Here is a 15,895-nt window from a genome sequence, read left to right as displayed (position 1 = left end):
AGGGCCCCAGAAAGCCCTGGATGCCAGAGAGTGTTTGGTTATTCCCCAGAGGCCACTTCTGCTAACAAGGTTAGAGGGCTGCAGCCCCACCCGCGCCTGGCCCTCGTTAAGCTGCGCCCCGTAACCGTGCCCAGATTGACCCAGGACCCGCTCCCGAAGCCCCCCCTTTTGCAGCCACTGTTGGGAGTCTTGCACCATATATAAAACCTCAGCTCTTCACTCTGGGGCAGTAAATCCCGTTTTATGGCAGCTCAAAGCCCGCCTGGAGCTCGTACATTTCGGTGGTCATCTTCACAAACCGCGGCTGGAAAGGCGCTGAGAAGCCCCCGGCCAGCCGCAGGCGGCGGCTCCGCAGCACAGAGCGCGGGGTTTGGGTTGGCCAGCAGCAGGGCTGATCATTTATGGCTGGAAAAGTCCCTTCTGGCTTTGCCTTCTTCTCGCTTTTGTTTTGCGGCCCCTCCCCGGCCGGCGCAGGCGAAGCGCGGGGCGGAAGCGCCGCGCCCCGGCTCGCCGCGTCCTCCCGAGGCTCGGCGGCCATGAAAGTCAAGATTCAAGGGCAAAGGCAAGGAGACCTGACACAGACATGTATCAAAAATAAATCTCTCAATTATCTCAGCTCATTTGCTTAGGGTCTCATTTTATGGCCCCGCTCCGCCGCGCCGTATATCTGTCCGCATCGAGAGTTACAGTCCGGCGGCGGACGTGCGCGGGGTCGTAAAACCTCCAGATGCTGAATTAATTGAGTGTGTGGCACTCGGCAGCTGATGGAGTTGATAATGGTGAGAGCTGACCTTTTGCTAATTTCTAATTATGTGCATCTCAGCAGTGAGGAATACATGACTCTTGTTCTAATGATGGTTAATGCTGCTGGCCTTTGCAGCCCTGCGCTGCCAGCGCCGACTTCCGGGGAAGCGCTGGCAGAGAGGGGGAGAAAACCACCCAAAAAGAACCACAGATCCAAATGCAAGCAGGGCAAACACAGCAGCTCAGGGAGAGAATGGTTTGGGTTAGAAAGGACCTTAAAGATCATCTAGTCATAATCCTCCTGCCACGGGCAGGGACACCTCCCACCAGCCCAGGCTGCTCAAGGTCTTATCCAGCCTGGCCTTGAGCACCTCCAAGGAGGGGGCAGCTACAGCCTCCCTGGGCAGCCTGTGCCAGAGTCTCACCACCCTTACTGGAAAGCTCTTCCTCATCTCCTCTCCCCAAGCTTTGATCCATTCCCTCTTGCCCTGTCACAAGAAGCCCTTGTGAAGAGTCCCTACCCAGGTAAGAACAGGGTGAAAAGTGGAGTTGTGAGCTCTGTAAGATGTTTAATTCAAACTTCCCTCCAGATACCACTTCAGCATGGCAGGGGGTCGGAGCTAGATGATCTTTAAGGTCTCTTCCAACCCAAATCATTCTGTGATTCTATGCTCACATTAACCATCTCCTCTTGTCTTGATGGAGATCAACCATACTGAGTGATTTAGATGACTTATGGAGAAGTTCTGAGCATTGGATAGACCACAGACAGACCAAAATGTCTGAGAAATAGGGGAAAAAATGGATCACAGCATCACAGAACATGAGGGGTTGGAAGGGACCTCTGGAGCTCCCCCAGCCCAAGCCCTGCCAGAGCAGGGCACCCAGGGCAGGGCTCACAGAACACATCCAGGGGGGTTGGAAAGGCTCCAGAGCAGACTCCACAACCTCTCTGGGCAGCCTGCCCCAGGCTCTGGCAGCCTCACAGGGACAAAGTTTCCCTCCTGTGCCCCTGGCACCTCCTCTGCTCCAGCTTGCCCCCAGTGCCCCTTGTGCTGTGCTTGGCCAGCCCTGAGCAGAGCCTGGCTCCAGCCCTGCACATCTTTAGCCCCAGCACTGAGGGCAGCCCTCAGGCTGCTCTGCTCCCAGCTCCCAGCCCCAGCTGCCTCAGCTGTGCTCACAGGAGAGGTTCCACTGCCTGCAGCAGCTCTGTGCCTCTGCCCTGGACTCTCTCAAGCACTTCCCTCAGGTCCTGCTGGAGCTGAGGGGCCCAGAACTGGACACAAGATTCCAGCTGTGGCCTCAGCAGGGCAGAGCAGAGGGGCAGGAGATGAACCTCTCTGACCTGTTCACCACACTGCAAGGACACACATGAGGCGTTCGAGGTCAATGCAACTGCCCACAGTCAAACTTGACCTCAGCAGCAAAAGCCACTACAAAACATGGCCACAAGCCAGGACTGGCATGGGAATTTTTGACAGCTGCCAAAAAAACTGACAATAGCTTCCACTGAGCCTGCAGTGACCATTTGCTGGAGATGTTTCACACTCACATGTGGTGAAGGATCTAGAGCACAGGGCTGGTGAGGAGCAGCTGAGAGAACTGGGAGTGTTCATCCTGGAGCAGAGGAGGCTGAGGGGAGACCTTCTGGCTCTCTGCAGCTCCACGCAAGGAGTTTGGAGCCAGGTGGGGGTTGGGCTCTTCTCCCAGGGAGCAAGGAGACAGGACAAGAGGATATGGCCTCAGGTTGCCCCAAGGGAGGTTCAGGTTGGACATGAGGAACAATTTATTCATGGAAAGGGTTGCCCAGGCCTGGCCCAGGCTGCCCAGGGCAGTGGTGGAGTCCCCATCCCTGGAGGGGTTTCAAAGCCCTGGAGGTGTGGTGCTGAGGGCCGCGGTGGACCCCTGGCAGTGCTGGGCTCAGGGTTGGACTCCAGGATCTCAAATTGTCAAATTCTGCAAATAGAGTTTTCCTCCCCCAAATTTTTAGGGTTTCATTTAGCTTCAGCTGGTTCCTTTGCTCTTCCCCGGATCCCTGCACTCACTGTCAGGGACCTCAGTGCTGTGGAGCTGGTTTGTTGGTGCACCTCAACACCTAATGCACTTTCAGTCCCAAACCTGAAACAATCCAAACCATTTTTTTTCTGGTTGCCTATCCCAGACCAATTTTGTCCTTGGCTGCCAGAGTGCAAGGTGTGTTTCATAACCTGCAAGTGGGGCTTTGCATGGCCAGCAACGGCCTCGGAGGGCTTCCCACAGACTGCTAAAGCCTCTCCTGATTTAGGGATGTCACAACAGTCTCCTCCACAAGTGGCAATGTGGCACAGAGGATGTGAGATTTTCATCCACCCTGAAGCCGTTTCTTGCCCTTTGTTTAGGAGAGCAGCAACTGCTGCCCTTGGATGGACATTGCTCCTTCTTCCCCTGGTGACTGCTCACTGGACAGAATCACCTCCTGCACTCCTTTAACATCTGCAGACAGCTGCCTGTGAACTGCCCAAATTACTTCTTCTCTGGGATGCCAACCTGCAGGGAAGGTGCTTTGCTCTTTGCATTGTCGGAGGTGGGCAACATTGCCTCTTCAGCCCCTGAGAACTTGCCTGTGGAGCACTGAGAGAGTGCACCAGGGTGCTGCAATAGACCCTGCCATGGAGACCACATCTGGAGGCTTCCAAGACAATATAATGGGACCTGGGGAGGTTTCTTGGTGCTGCCAGAAGAAAGCTCCATCCCAAGCAGTTCCAGCAGCAATGGGCACAGTAGGAAACGTGGGTTGCCGTGACAGGGAACCCACCAAAAATGATCCAAGGTGTCCCAAACCATTTGGTTTTGGGAAAAGCTCTTCTTTTGCCTTGTCTGTAGGACAGGAGCTGTGCCTGACAGCTGACCTGAGATGAGCTGGAGCCAGACAGGAACGCAGAGGCCGTGCGGTGCACTGCGGAGCAGCAGCTCCTGCAGACAGGGCAGCTCTGGGGGCATAAACTAACCTTCAGTCTTGGCTCTCCCAGCAAACATCTTGACTCCATGACCTTTGTGTGGGAAAACTACCCAAAAATGAGGCAGGACTTTGTCCTCACAGAGAATCTTCTGGGAAACATCTCAGAGAAGGTCCTGGAGAAGATCTCACAGGGTCTAGAGAGAACATTGCCAAAATGGCCAACAAACAGAGCCCAAGACGCTGCCCAGGGCAAGACGTCTTCCACATTTGTTCCTTAACCCCTACCTTCTCCCCACCCCCCAAAACCATCAGCCAAGCCCAGGCTGCCTCTACCAGGTTGTCCAGCTCAGGGTCATCACTGAAGAAGGGTTTGTGCTCCTGCTCCTGCTGGTGGACGAAGTTCTCGATGTCGACGTCGAAGCTGGCGGAGGTGATGCACTCAGAGCCCTGGGTGGCCTGCTCACACTTCTCAAAGAGCAGAGTCAGCAGCGGGAACAGAGGGTGTCTGTGAAGGACAAAGCAGACCCCATGACTCCCAGGGCCATTTTGACCCCACCCCACCCACCCATTCCCACTCAGCTTGCATAAGCCTGGCTGTGCAAACCTCACTCCCAAGCCACTGCTGGAAGTGTTCCTCTAGACCTCTTCCAACAGCAAAATCATAAACCCTGCAACTTTCACCACCTTCTTCTCCCAGTGTCTTGGTGCTTTCCATCATTGCACCAAAGCCACCAAAATGTTTTGTCATGGGCCAAAGGGTTTCCCCTTGAGCCATCTCCTGTCCTGGAGATCAACAGCAGCTCCTGGGAATATTTGAACCAAAGATGTCTAGGCTGGGACTGTCACAGAATCCAAGCACGACAGGAGTAGGAAGGGACCTCCAGAGATCATCCAGTCTAACCCCCCCTGCCAGAGTAGGCTCACCTACTGCAGGTTGCCCAGGATGAAGTGCAGGTAGGTTTGGAACAACTCCAGAGGTGAAGACTCCACCACCTCTGTGGGCAGCCTGCTCCAGTGCTCTGCCACCCTCAAAGTAAAGTTCCTTGTCCTGGCACTGAGCACCACTGAACCAAGCCTGGGCCTGACATCCACGCTCTAAGTATTGATTAACATTGATCAGGCTGCTCTTCTTTGGCCAAACATCCCAAAGTCCCTCAGCCTTTCTTCCTAAGGCAGATGTTCTGGTCCCCTAATTATCTTCATAGCCTTCTCCAGCACTTCTCTGGCCCTCTGCAAGTGGGCAGCACACAACTGCCCCCAGGGCTCCAGAGGTGGCCTCAGCAGGGCAGGGCAGAGGGGCAGCACAACCTCCCTTGCCCTGCTGCTGCCCACACTCCTCTCCATGCCCCCAGCACAGCCTTGGCCTTCTTGGCCCCCAGGCCACCTTGCTGCTGCTGGCCAACTCCTTGTCCCCCAGCACTGCCAGCTGCTTCTGCTTGCAGCTGCTTGCCAGCAGCTTCCCCCTGCCCTTGTCCTGCTTCACCTTCAGGAGCTTCCTCTCCCCCAGCTCTCAGCCTGGCCAGGGCTCCCTGGGTGTCAGCACAGCCTCAGGGCTCTCAGCCACTGCTCCCAGCTCTGTGCCATCAGCAAACTGGCTGAGGGTCCTCTCTGTGCCTTCACCCAGGCTGATGATGAGGATGTCGAATAGGACTGGACCAGCCCTGACCCCTGGGGTACCCTACTTGTTCCAGTCCTCCAAGTTGGCTCTGTGCCACTGACCACAACCCTCTGAGCTTTATCTCTCAGCCTGTTCTCAGCCACCTCACTGCCCACTCATCCAACCCAATCCCAAGCTGGGCAGTGAGGATGCTGTGGGAGATGGTACTGAAAGCTTTGCTGAAGGCAGCATGGGGCTGAGCTGGTCTTTCAATGTGCCTGCGATGTCCTACGGACCACCCTTGCTATGAGTCTCTCCTCCACCAGGAGGTCTCTTTGCATCTCTGTCAAGCACATCCCCATCTGTCCATGAAGCAGGGTCAGATCCCACTTCTTTCTTGCCACAGATGTCTTTATAATTCTTCTGGCAAATCCATGCTTTGCCCCAATGGTGAATGGAAACACAGAAACAGCACCAAAGCATGGGGAGAAGGAACTGAAGGCCCTGAAAGAGCTTCTGCAGCTGTGCAGGTGAACAAACAGAAAATATTTAGGGAGTCTTTCAGAGCAGGGAATTCAAAATGGTTCTCATGGATGGTCTGCCCCAGCACCCCAGCTAGCACAATGGCATTTGTGTCACTCGAAGGGACCTGGACAAGCTGCAGAAGTGGGACCATGTGCGGGTGGATGGTTTGGAAGGCAAAGAGGGAGATTGAGAGTGGAGAAATGTTTGACCCCGAGGCTGAGGAGAGCCTGGCCCAGGCTGCCCAGAGAGGTGGAGCTGCCCCATGGCTGGCAGCAGGGCAGCTCAGGTTGGTTGGGGCTGGGAGCAACCTGCCCTGGTTGGGGATGTCCCTGGGGGCTGCAGGGGGCTGCACTGGATGCCCTTGGAAGGTCCTTCCCACCCACCCCAGTCGGAGATTCTCTGAGTGTCTCCAAGGGATGGCTCAGACGCTGACTGAATCCTTCCACACCGCTCCGTTCCGGGCCGGCAGCTCGCCCAGGGGTTAACCCTCAGCTAAGTCTTCATTTGCAGCTAACCCCGCGGCGCATCCTGCTTTAATCCCTGCTGATCCCAAGCTTAATGCGGAGCGGCCGCGGCCGGGGCCGGGGGCGGGGGGGAGCGCTGGATAATTCCTACGCCCGGCGGCGCTGAGCCGCGGGATATGAAAGGCAAATTCCAGGCGCCGGGATGAGTTATGGGGATTTAGGAGGCGGCGGCAGCTCCGAGGCTGCTGCCATTCCCAGAGCAAGGCAGGGAATGACCCCCGGGATGGGGGGGGCTGGCGTTGGGACCCCTTCGCTTGGCGGGGGTCACGGAGCAAGGGGGCTGAGCCGCGTCCGCGCTCTGCAGGGCTGGCGCTGAGCCTCCTGCGGGCATTGACAGCCGGCAGGCTCCGGGCCACGGGGGGAGGGCTTGGGGGTCAGTGGGAAGGAAAATTAAACGGGGGGGAAAAGCAAAAAAAAAAAAAAAAAAACAAAAGAACAGCAACAACAAAAACCCCCAACATAAAATGAAAGAGTGAAATAAAGAACTCAAAATAACAGAAAATAAAACGAAATAAAATAATAGACTAGAAAAGAAAGCAGGAAAACACAGAAAGCAGCACGAGGTAACAGGAACCAAAGAGTACAATAAAATAAAGAAATCAAAGTAAAATAATAGGAAATGAAATAGAACATAAAATAAAACAATAAAGCAAAATAAACCAAAAGAAAATAATAAACACACATGAATAAAACTAAACCAAGCTGCAAAATAGTAAAAGAAGATTTAAAATGCAAAGTTAGGAAAAAATAAATTAAATCAGAAAGAATGAAATCCATTTGAACCCAATAAAAGACACAAATAAAATAACCAGAAAATAAAAATTAAACACTAGCAAAGACAATCAATCACAGCAAAATGGAAAAAAAAACAACAACCAAAGGAAAAGGAAATAAAAAGAAAATAAACTGCACAACAATAAACAAGCTACAGGAAAATAAACAATAAACAAGCTACAGGAAAATAAAATTCAGAATGCAAAAAAATAATGAAATGAAATAGAATGACACACATCCGAATCCAACAAAAGAAATGGATCAAAATAAGAGATGAAATTAAATTAAGTGTGCCAGAAAAAAAATAAAAAGCAAAATAAGTCAAAATGAAAGAAAATGAAATCAAAATGAAATTGTTAGCAAATAATGAAATAAAGAAAAGTACAGCAGAATAAACTAAAATGGGAAGGGAAGGGAAGGGAAGGGAAGGGAAGGGAAGGGAAGGGAAGGGAAGGGAAGGGAAGGGAAGGGAAGGGAAGGGAAGGGAAGGGAAGGGAAGGGAAGGGAAGGGAAGGGAAGGGAAGGGAAGGGAAGGGAAGGGAAGGGAAGGGAAGGGAAGGGAAGGGAAGGGAAGGGAAGGGAAGGGAAGGGAAGGGAAGGGAAGGGAAGGGAAGGGAAGGGGGAAGGGAAGGGAAGGGGGAAGGGAAGGGAAGGGGGAAGGGAAGGGGAAGGGAAGGGGAAAGGAAAAGAAAGGGGAAAGGGAAGGGGGAAGGGAAGGGAAGGGGGAAGGGAAGGGGAAGGGAAGGGGAAAGGAAAAGAAAGGGGAAAGGAAAGGGGAAAGGAAAGGGGAAAGGAAAGGAGAAAGGAAAGGAGAAAGGAAAGGAAAGGGGAAAGGAAAGGGGAAAGGAAAGGGAATAGGAAAGGAAAAGGAAAAATAAAATGAATGATAAAAGAACACAAGAAAATAAAGTTTGAAATGTAAAAAATCGAGGCAGAAATGAACTCGAATAGGACAGGATGAAACCAATTCAAATCCAATCAAATCCAATCACAATTTAACAAAACCCCAAACCTGAAGTAAATGAAGATTCCAAGGGCAAACAAAACTCAGATCACCCCAAAACAAAGCAAATCAAATCACACAAAATAATTGAACATGAAGAAGGAAGAAAAGAAGGGAAGGAGGCAGGGGAGGTGCAGGAGCCGCAGGGGGGTGAGGGAGCCACCAGTGCCGGTGCTCCAGCAGCGTATCCAGGAGCAGTGGAATTTGGGCTCCACCATCATCCAGGCACAGACTTGGGTTTGGGGCCCTCCCCCAGCACACACTCCCCTGCCCCCCCAGTTTTGTGTCCAAAAAAATGCAGATTTCCATCTTCCTGTGGCAGAGGAAATGTGGTGGAGGGAGAATGAAAACTGAAACTGACAGCTGGAGCTATTGCAGGTGAGGCTGGAGAGGGCTCTGGGCAGCCTGCTCCAGAGGGGATGTCCCTGCTGCCTGCAGGGCTCCGACTGGGTGAGCTCTGGAGCTCCCTTCCAGCCCATTCTGGGACTTTATGGGGAGGATGCACAGGGAAGCAGGATGGTTTCCCAAGGGAACAGGAAGGTTTGCCATAGGAAACAAGAGGATTCTCCTTACCATGAGCAGTAAGGAGGTGGAATAAGGAAGAGCTTTGGGGAGGAAAAATCCACTTTGGCAAAGAACAAACAAACAAATTTTTTTTTCCCTTCAGGGAATCCTCCAAATAAAAGTTCTGAACCCAGTGACATTTTCCTGCAGGAGAGAGGTGGCTGACAGCTGCTAATAAAAAGGATTCAACAAGGGCTAATAAAGAGAAATTAATTCCTCCAAGGCTCTCACTCCACACCTTCGGCCGGGCTCTGCCCACAGCCCCGGGGGCCCAGCAGGGATCTTTTTTCCCCCAGCCCCAATATAGCCCTATAGGAAAATAAACTTCAGGCAAAGAAATTCATCAGATTTACTTGGAAAAAGCCAGCTTGTGGTGCTGGGGTGGTTTCAACACCGAAAGCCCAGGAGCATCGTCTTTACTGGCCCCAATCCTCTTAGTGCTGCTGTTGCATCATGTCAAGAAAATGGGGGAACATATGGAAAAATATGGGGAAATATACAGGAAAATATACAGGAAACATCACAGCAGTGATGCTGCTGGACTGGTCCCTGGGAGGGTGCTCCCAAGCCAAGCAAGAAGTTGGAGAATTAATTGTTTTCCCCTGTTTCACAGAATCACAGAACATGAGGGGCTGGAAGGGACCTCTGGAGCTCCCCCAGCCCAAGCCCTGCCAGAGCAGGGCACCCAGGGCAGGGCTCACAGAACACATCCAGGGGGGGTGGAAAGGCTCCAGAGCAGACTCCACAACCTCTCTGGGCAGCCTGCCCCAGGCTCTGGCAGCCTCACAGGGACAAAGTTTCCCTCCTGTGCCCCTGGCACCTCCTCTGCTCCAGCTTGCCCCCAGTGCCCCTTGTGCTGTGCTTGGCCAGCCCTGAGCAGAGCCTGGCTCCAGCCCTGCACATCTTTAGCCCCAGCACTGAGGGCAGCCTTCAGGCTGCTCTGCTCCCAGCTCCCAGCCCCAGCTGCCTCAGCTGTGCTCACAGGAGAGGTTCCACTGCCTGCAGCAGCTCTGTGCCTCTGCCCTGGACTCTCTCAAGCACTTCCCTGTCATTCCTATCTATTACGTGTGACAAACCTCCTGCAGGAGTATAAAACCCATCAGGATGACTTGTCTGGTGGGGTTTATATTTCCCATCACATTTTCCTGGTGATTTGCCTCCAGGGTGGTTGATCGATGCCTTCTGCCTTGAATTATTGAAAATCAACCAAAATCCATTTGTTTGGGCAGAGGATATGGCCCTGGGTGGGGTAAAAATCACCCTGGTGTGCATTTGATAGCAAAATCTGTCCGAATCCACCTCAGCAGCTGAATACAGGAGAATGATCAGATTTTGTATGCAGCAAAAAAGGAGTTAAGGGATAAAAATATACTGGGGAGTTGGTTGGGCCAACCAAATCCATGTCTGGAACCAGGGGATATTTTTTACAGTTCTGGTGTCCCCATCACAAGAAAGACACAGAGCTGTGGGAGGAAGTCCAGAGGAGGCCACAAGGATGCTCCAAGGGCTGGAGCAGCTCTGCTGTGAGCACAGGCTGAGCGAGCTGGGGCTGAGCAGCTTGGAGGGGAGAAGGCTCCAGGGGCACCTCAGAGCTGCTGCCAGCACCTGAAGGGATCCTGGAGGGAGGCTGCAGAGAGACTTTTCCTGAGGGTGTCTGGGGACAGGACAAGGAGGAAGGGTTTAGAGCTGAGGCAGAGCAGGGTTAGAGTGGAGCTGAGGCAGAAGTTGTTCAGCAGGAGGGAGCTGAGCCTCTGGCACAGGCTGCCCAGGGAGGCTGTGGCTGCCTCCTGCCTGGGGGTGTTCAGGGCCAGGCTGGATGAGGCCCTGAGCAGCTGAGTGCAGCTGAGAGGTGTCCCTGGGCATGGCAGGAGGTTGGAGATGAGCTCTGAGCTCCCTTCCAGCCTGAGCCATGCTGGGGCTCTGTGTTACCCAGGTGGGAAATACCTTCAAAAAGGCATTTCTGGCATATTTTTGGATCTTGAAGTTAAGGCTGTGAGAACTCCACAGGTTGTTTGGGCTTTCATTACCCCACATTGTCTTTTTCCCTCTTGAGTGACCTCGTTTGCCTTGAGAAACTCTTGAAATCTGCTGCAAAGAGTCCTGGGGAAAGGCTTTATTCAATGCCTCATTCCAGAGCTTCTGGACTCGTCATACCTGAATTCCTTCCCTTCCAAGCTGCACCTTTTTGGTTCACAAGTGCCTATGGCCCTGGCCACTAGCTGGGGGAGGATTAATCCTTAAACTGAAACCTTAATCCCAATGGTGTTAGAGCATCAGAGAGGACTGCTCCCCAGCACTGTGCACGGTGTCAATAATTATCACCTCCATAATTACATTTTACTTATATAATTAGACTGTTTACCTAATTGGAATGTTAGTTATGGCAATGCTCTCACAACACCACTGCAGCCAGCAAAAAAAAAGACATTATTATCTCCAAAGGACTGAAAAAAAATGGGGCCAGAGTAGCTTAGCCATCTTGCAGCCACTGCTGCCCACACCCTGCACAGATCAGTAATTGTCTTTATTCCTCCTGGGTCCTGTTTCATACCCCCAAGAGGTTTTGTCAGAGAAAATAAAAGAGAGAATAATTTTAGGTTATCTCCTGGATTTACTCTCTCTGGCTGCTTTCTCATCCCTGAATCACACCATTTGGAGAATCATTTCCACTCAAGAGGTGACTTTACTCCTTCTAGGTGCTTGTGGGGGGTGCAGAAAGGCATGGGGCTGCCAATGAAATGGGAAATTTCAGCTGAATATATGGCTTTAATCCTTTTGGGTGGTTTTCACCCCAAAATTGCATGGGTTTACCCCACAGGCTAATGTGTGGGTTACCCCTTCTGGGTGCTTTTTCACCCCAAACTGCACTGAACTGGGGGAAGGGGAAAAAAAAGGAGATGGGGAGATTGAATTTCCTTTGGGTGCCTTCAGCTCTTCAAATCACAGGGCTGTGCCAAACACAAAGGGGCAATTTCGAGCTAATGCCTGGCTTCACTCTTCCTGGGCACTTTTTAGACCCCAGATGACATCATTTTGACCCCACAGAAGGGACAGTTTAGGTCTGGAGGTGTGAGTGCTGCACAATGAGGGCCATGACAGAGCTCCAGCACCATGCTGGGATGGCCACCACCTTACCAAAGGTTCCCATTGCTACAAATATTTGTGCCTGCCCCCACTCCTGCCTGGCAGCCAATGCATTAGAGTAACAATGCAGGACAACAAAGGGCACGTGAGCCAGGGCACGCAGGAACCCACGCAGGAACCCACGCAGGGATGAGTGCAGCACTGCCGCCTTAGCAATGCACTGCAGCAACCCGTGCCCTGATGAAATAATGCAACACTGATGCATTAATTACTGAACAAGGTGATTAATGAATGCAGACTGCTGTGAGCTCACATCACCTGTAGACAGCTCGCTTGTCAGCCTCCAGCTGCGCCTGGGGGTCAGCAGCCGTGGCAGGAACCGGAGCGCTGGTGGCTGCCGCTGGCGTGGCGAGGTGCACAGGTTGAGCCTTGCTGGGCTGCTGGGCTGTGGCTGTCATCTGGGAGGGGAGGGGGAGAAATAAAGGAAGAAACTCAAATTACACTTTTCTGCTGAGCTCTGCATGGAATATTGACAATTTCACAGGAGAGCCCCTGTGACTCTGCTGAGGTTCAACAGGGCCAAGGGCAAGGTCCTGCAGCTGGCTCAGGACAGCCCCAGGGGCAGCCCAGGCTGGGGCTGAGGAGAAGGCCTTGGGGGTGCTGGGGGTGCAGAGCTGGCCAGGAGCCGGCACCCAGCGCTGCCAGCCCAGCCCCAGCCTGGGCTGAGCCCCAGCAGGGTGGGCAGCAGGGGCAGGGAGGGGATTCTGCCCCTCTGCTGGGCTCTGCTCACCCCCCCCTGCAGGGCTGGGGCAGCTCTGGAGCCCTCAGCACAGCACAGGCAGGGAGCTGGGGCAGCAGGGCCAGAGGAGGCCACAGCAGTGCTGGCAGGGCTGGAAGCCCTCTGCTGGGAGCCAGGCTGAGAGAGTTGGCCTTGGGCAGCCTGCAGAGGAGAAGGCTCCAGGGACACCTTCTGGTGGCCTCCCAGCACCTGAAGCAAGCTGGGCACAGAGGCTGGAGCAGGGCCTGCTGGGCCAGGCCAAGGGGGGATGGTTGGGAAGGCAAAGAGGGAGCTTGAGAGGGGAGAGAAGGAGAAATGGTTGAGCCTGAGGCTGGGGAGAGCCTGGCCCAGGCTGCCCAGAGAGGTGGAGCTGCCCCATGGCTGGCAGCAGGGCAGGGCAGGTTGGTTGGGGCTGGGAGCAGCCTGCTGTGCTTGGGGATGTCCCTGGGGGCTGCAGGGGGCTGCCCTGGAGGAGCTTTGGGGGTCCCTTCCCACTCAAACCCATCTTGACCACAGGCAGTGCCATGCTGAGCCCACAGCAGGATGGTTTGGGGGGAGCCCAAATTCTGTTTGCATTGCCTCTTAGCCTGGGAGCAGCAGATTTAAGGTTTTTCACTTTTTCCTCCCCTCTTTCTTCTTGAGGAAAATACAGGGGGGGAAATGCCCAACATCCTTATAGCAGCAGCAGCAAAACCAAGGCTGAGGGTGATTTATTATGGGATGCTTTGCCCCAGTCCCAGATTAAACTACCTGCCTGTGCCAGGAGTGTGCTGAGCCAGCAGGTTTGTCTAGACACACACTTGGAGCCTTCTCCCCACGGTACCTGAGCCTCTCCTGACTCCCCAGGCCAAGCCATGACTCATCCCAGCACTGTGAGCCTCCAACCAAAACAAAACCTCAACCTTTTTGGTTTTGCCTGTGCCCAATCTCCCATTTTTAGCCCCAGTCCTGCCCCAGATCCCCAGGACGGGGCTGGGACTCCGGCAGGACCTGGCAACTGCTCTGTGTGGCTGTGCTGGGAACCTCAGGCCCATGCAGGACTGAAATTTTATCTCAGACTCTACATTTGAATTTAAGCTTAAATGGAAGTTCAATTTTGATCTGTGCCAGCCTGTCCTTCCAAACATCTATTCTGGGCCAATTTCCACATCAATTGAGCAACCACATTAAAAACAATCTGAATTGTTTGCTGCCAGGCTGTGGCTGAGCCACAAAAGCTTCACAAGATTTGGTTTAAAAAAATTCATGGAGAATTTTATTCTTTTCCATTGCTTAATCAATCTTGGCTCAAGCCCCAAATCCAGGGATGTTTTGTTCCAAATTTCAGTGGGACAGTAACCCAAATTGGGTGTTCTACCTGCTGCAGTGTCAAAAAGATTTGACAAATCAAGGCTGGGATGCTTTAGTTCCTGAATCTTTACTCCTCCCTTGAGCCAGGCAGCAAAAGGAAGCTCCTGTCCCTGGCTAAATATTCTACAGATCATTTATTTATTTACTACACCCATTTTTATTTGTTGTATTTATCTCTGTGTTTAAGTAAAATATTTTTATCAATTACTTATTTCTCTGCATTATAGCTAACAGACTCAATATCCAACATCACAGCTGTGCCCCTGTGGCCAGGAGGGCCAAGGGTGTCCTGGGGTGCAGCAAGAGGAGTGTGGCCAGCAGGGCTGGGGAGCTTCTGCTGCCCCTCTGCTCTCCCTGCTGAGACCACCCTGCAATACTGTGTCCAGTTCTGGGCTCCCCAGCTCCAGAGAGACAGGGAACTGCTGGAGAGAAGCCAACAGAGAGCCATGAGGATGAAGCAGGGACTTGAGCTGCTGTGAAGAGAGACTGAGAGCCTTGGGGCTGTTCAGCCTGGACAGGAGGCTGAGAGGGGACCTGATCAATGTCTATCCATGTCTGAGGGGTGCAGGTCAGGATGAAGGTGCCAGGCTCTCTGTGGTGGTGCCCAGTGCCAGGACAAGGAGCAACAGGCACAGGCTGGAACCCAGGGGACTCCAGCTCAGCACCAGGAGACCCTTCTGTATGGTGAGGCTGCCAGAGCCTGGGGCAGGCTGGCCAGAGAGGTTGTGGAGTCTCCCCTGGAGCCTTTCCAACCCCCCTGGATGTGTTCTGTGAGCCCTGCCCTGGGTGCCCTGCTCTGGCAGGGGCTTGGGCTGGGTTATGTCTGGAGGTCCCTTCCAACCCCTCCCATTCTGTGGCTGTTTGGTAACACAAAAGGACAGATTGTATATTGAGCTCTGTCACCATGGGTAAAGAAATCATTTCCTGTGCTATTTACTGGCTCCTGTAATTCTCTATTGATTTCTGCCTTCAGAGGTAAATAAAATGGATTTTATCTGTTATTTGTCTGATATAATCATCTATTGACTTGAGTGTATTTATATCTATTTTACAGCTATTTGTCTGATAACCTATTAATTGGGGTGCATGTATATATCCCATTTCTATCTGTCTACTTGTGTATTTTCTCATATAATCATCTATTCATTTGTGTGCATTTACAAACCCCTTTGATGTCTATTTGCTGAATATTGTTGTCTGATACAATCATATATTGATTTATGTCTAGTTTGTCTCTGTATTTTCTGATACAATAATACATCAATGTCTAGGTATTGATATATATCTATTTCATATCTATTTGGCCAATACATTTTCTGCTCCAATCATGTATTACATTCTGTTTGGGTATTTAATTTCTGTGTATCCCTCTCCTGCTCTAATTACATATTAATTTGTGTGCCTTTATATATCAGTATTTCCTAGCTGACTAATATGTTTATCTATTGGATAGAACAAATGACTTTGTGTGCATTTACCTATAAATAGTTTACATCTCTGTGCCTAATATTTTTATGTCTATTTGTATTCAGTATATTTACTTACACTGCTGTGCCTATGGATGGATACTTTCCAACATGTGTTCTGTACTGTTTTGTTCATCTCTCTGTTACTGTTGCTGCCTACATTACAAACTGATCTGTATTTATCAATTTGGTCCTCTGATTACCTGGATGTAACTAAAATGGAGATTCTCTCCCTGCCTATACACAGATTACAGAGCACATCCCTGGGAAGCGCTGCCCACCTGTCTCCATGCCCACAGCCTTCGTTCCCAGCTCCTTGCCATGGCAGAAGCCAAACCTTTTGCTTCCCAACTGTTTGACTTTAATATCTCCTGCCTGACCTTTCGCTGCCGACGCTGCGCTTCATTTCCCTTCCTTAATCTCCTTTATTGTTCATAACCCCCAAAGTTTGACTCCAGCACCTGGAAGTTCACCTGCTGCCATTTCAGTTCCACTCCCACCCCTCTTCCCTTACCCAGTGCTGACTGCATCAGTGAAAATTAGCAGTG

The 15,895-nt window shown here is 52.0% G+C and overlaps 1 protein-coding gene across 1 annotated transcript in view; it reads right to left on the bottom strand.

The window, feature by feature from the left end:
* Positions 1–15,895, bottom strand: part of PKNOX2 (PBX/knotted 1 homeobox 2) — a 139,687-nt gene that overhangs the window by 23,513 nt on the left and 100,279 nt on the right. Inside the window, 2 exon segments of the mRNA XM_054175989.1 lie at positions 4,016–4,187; positions 12,072–12,211. Of these exon segments, the coding sequence (XP_054031964.1) occupies positions 4,016–4,187; positions 12,072–12,211 (312 nt within the window).

Source organism: Dryobates pubescens, chromosome 34 (assembly GCF_014839835.1).
Source record: "Dryobates pubescens isolate bDryPub1 chromosome 34, bDryPub1.pri, whole genome shotgun sequence".
Taxonomy (NCBI): Eukaryota; Metazoa; Chordata; class Aves; order Piciformes; family Picidae; genus Dryobates; species Dryobates pubescens.
Note: the sequence above shows the minus strand (reverse complement) of the source record. Positions and strands in the feature narration are given on the sequence as shown.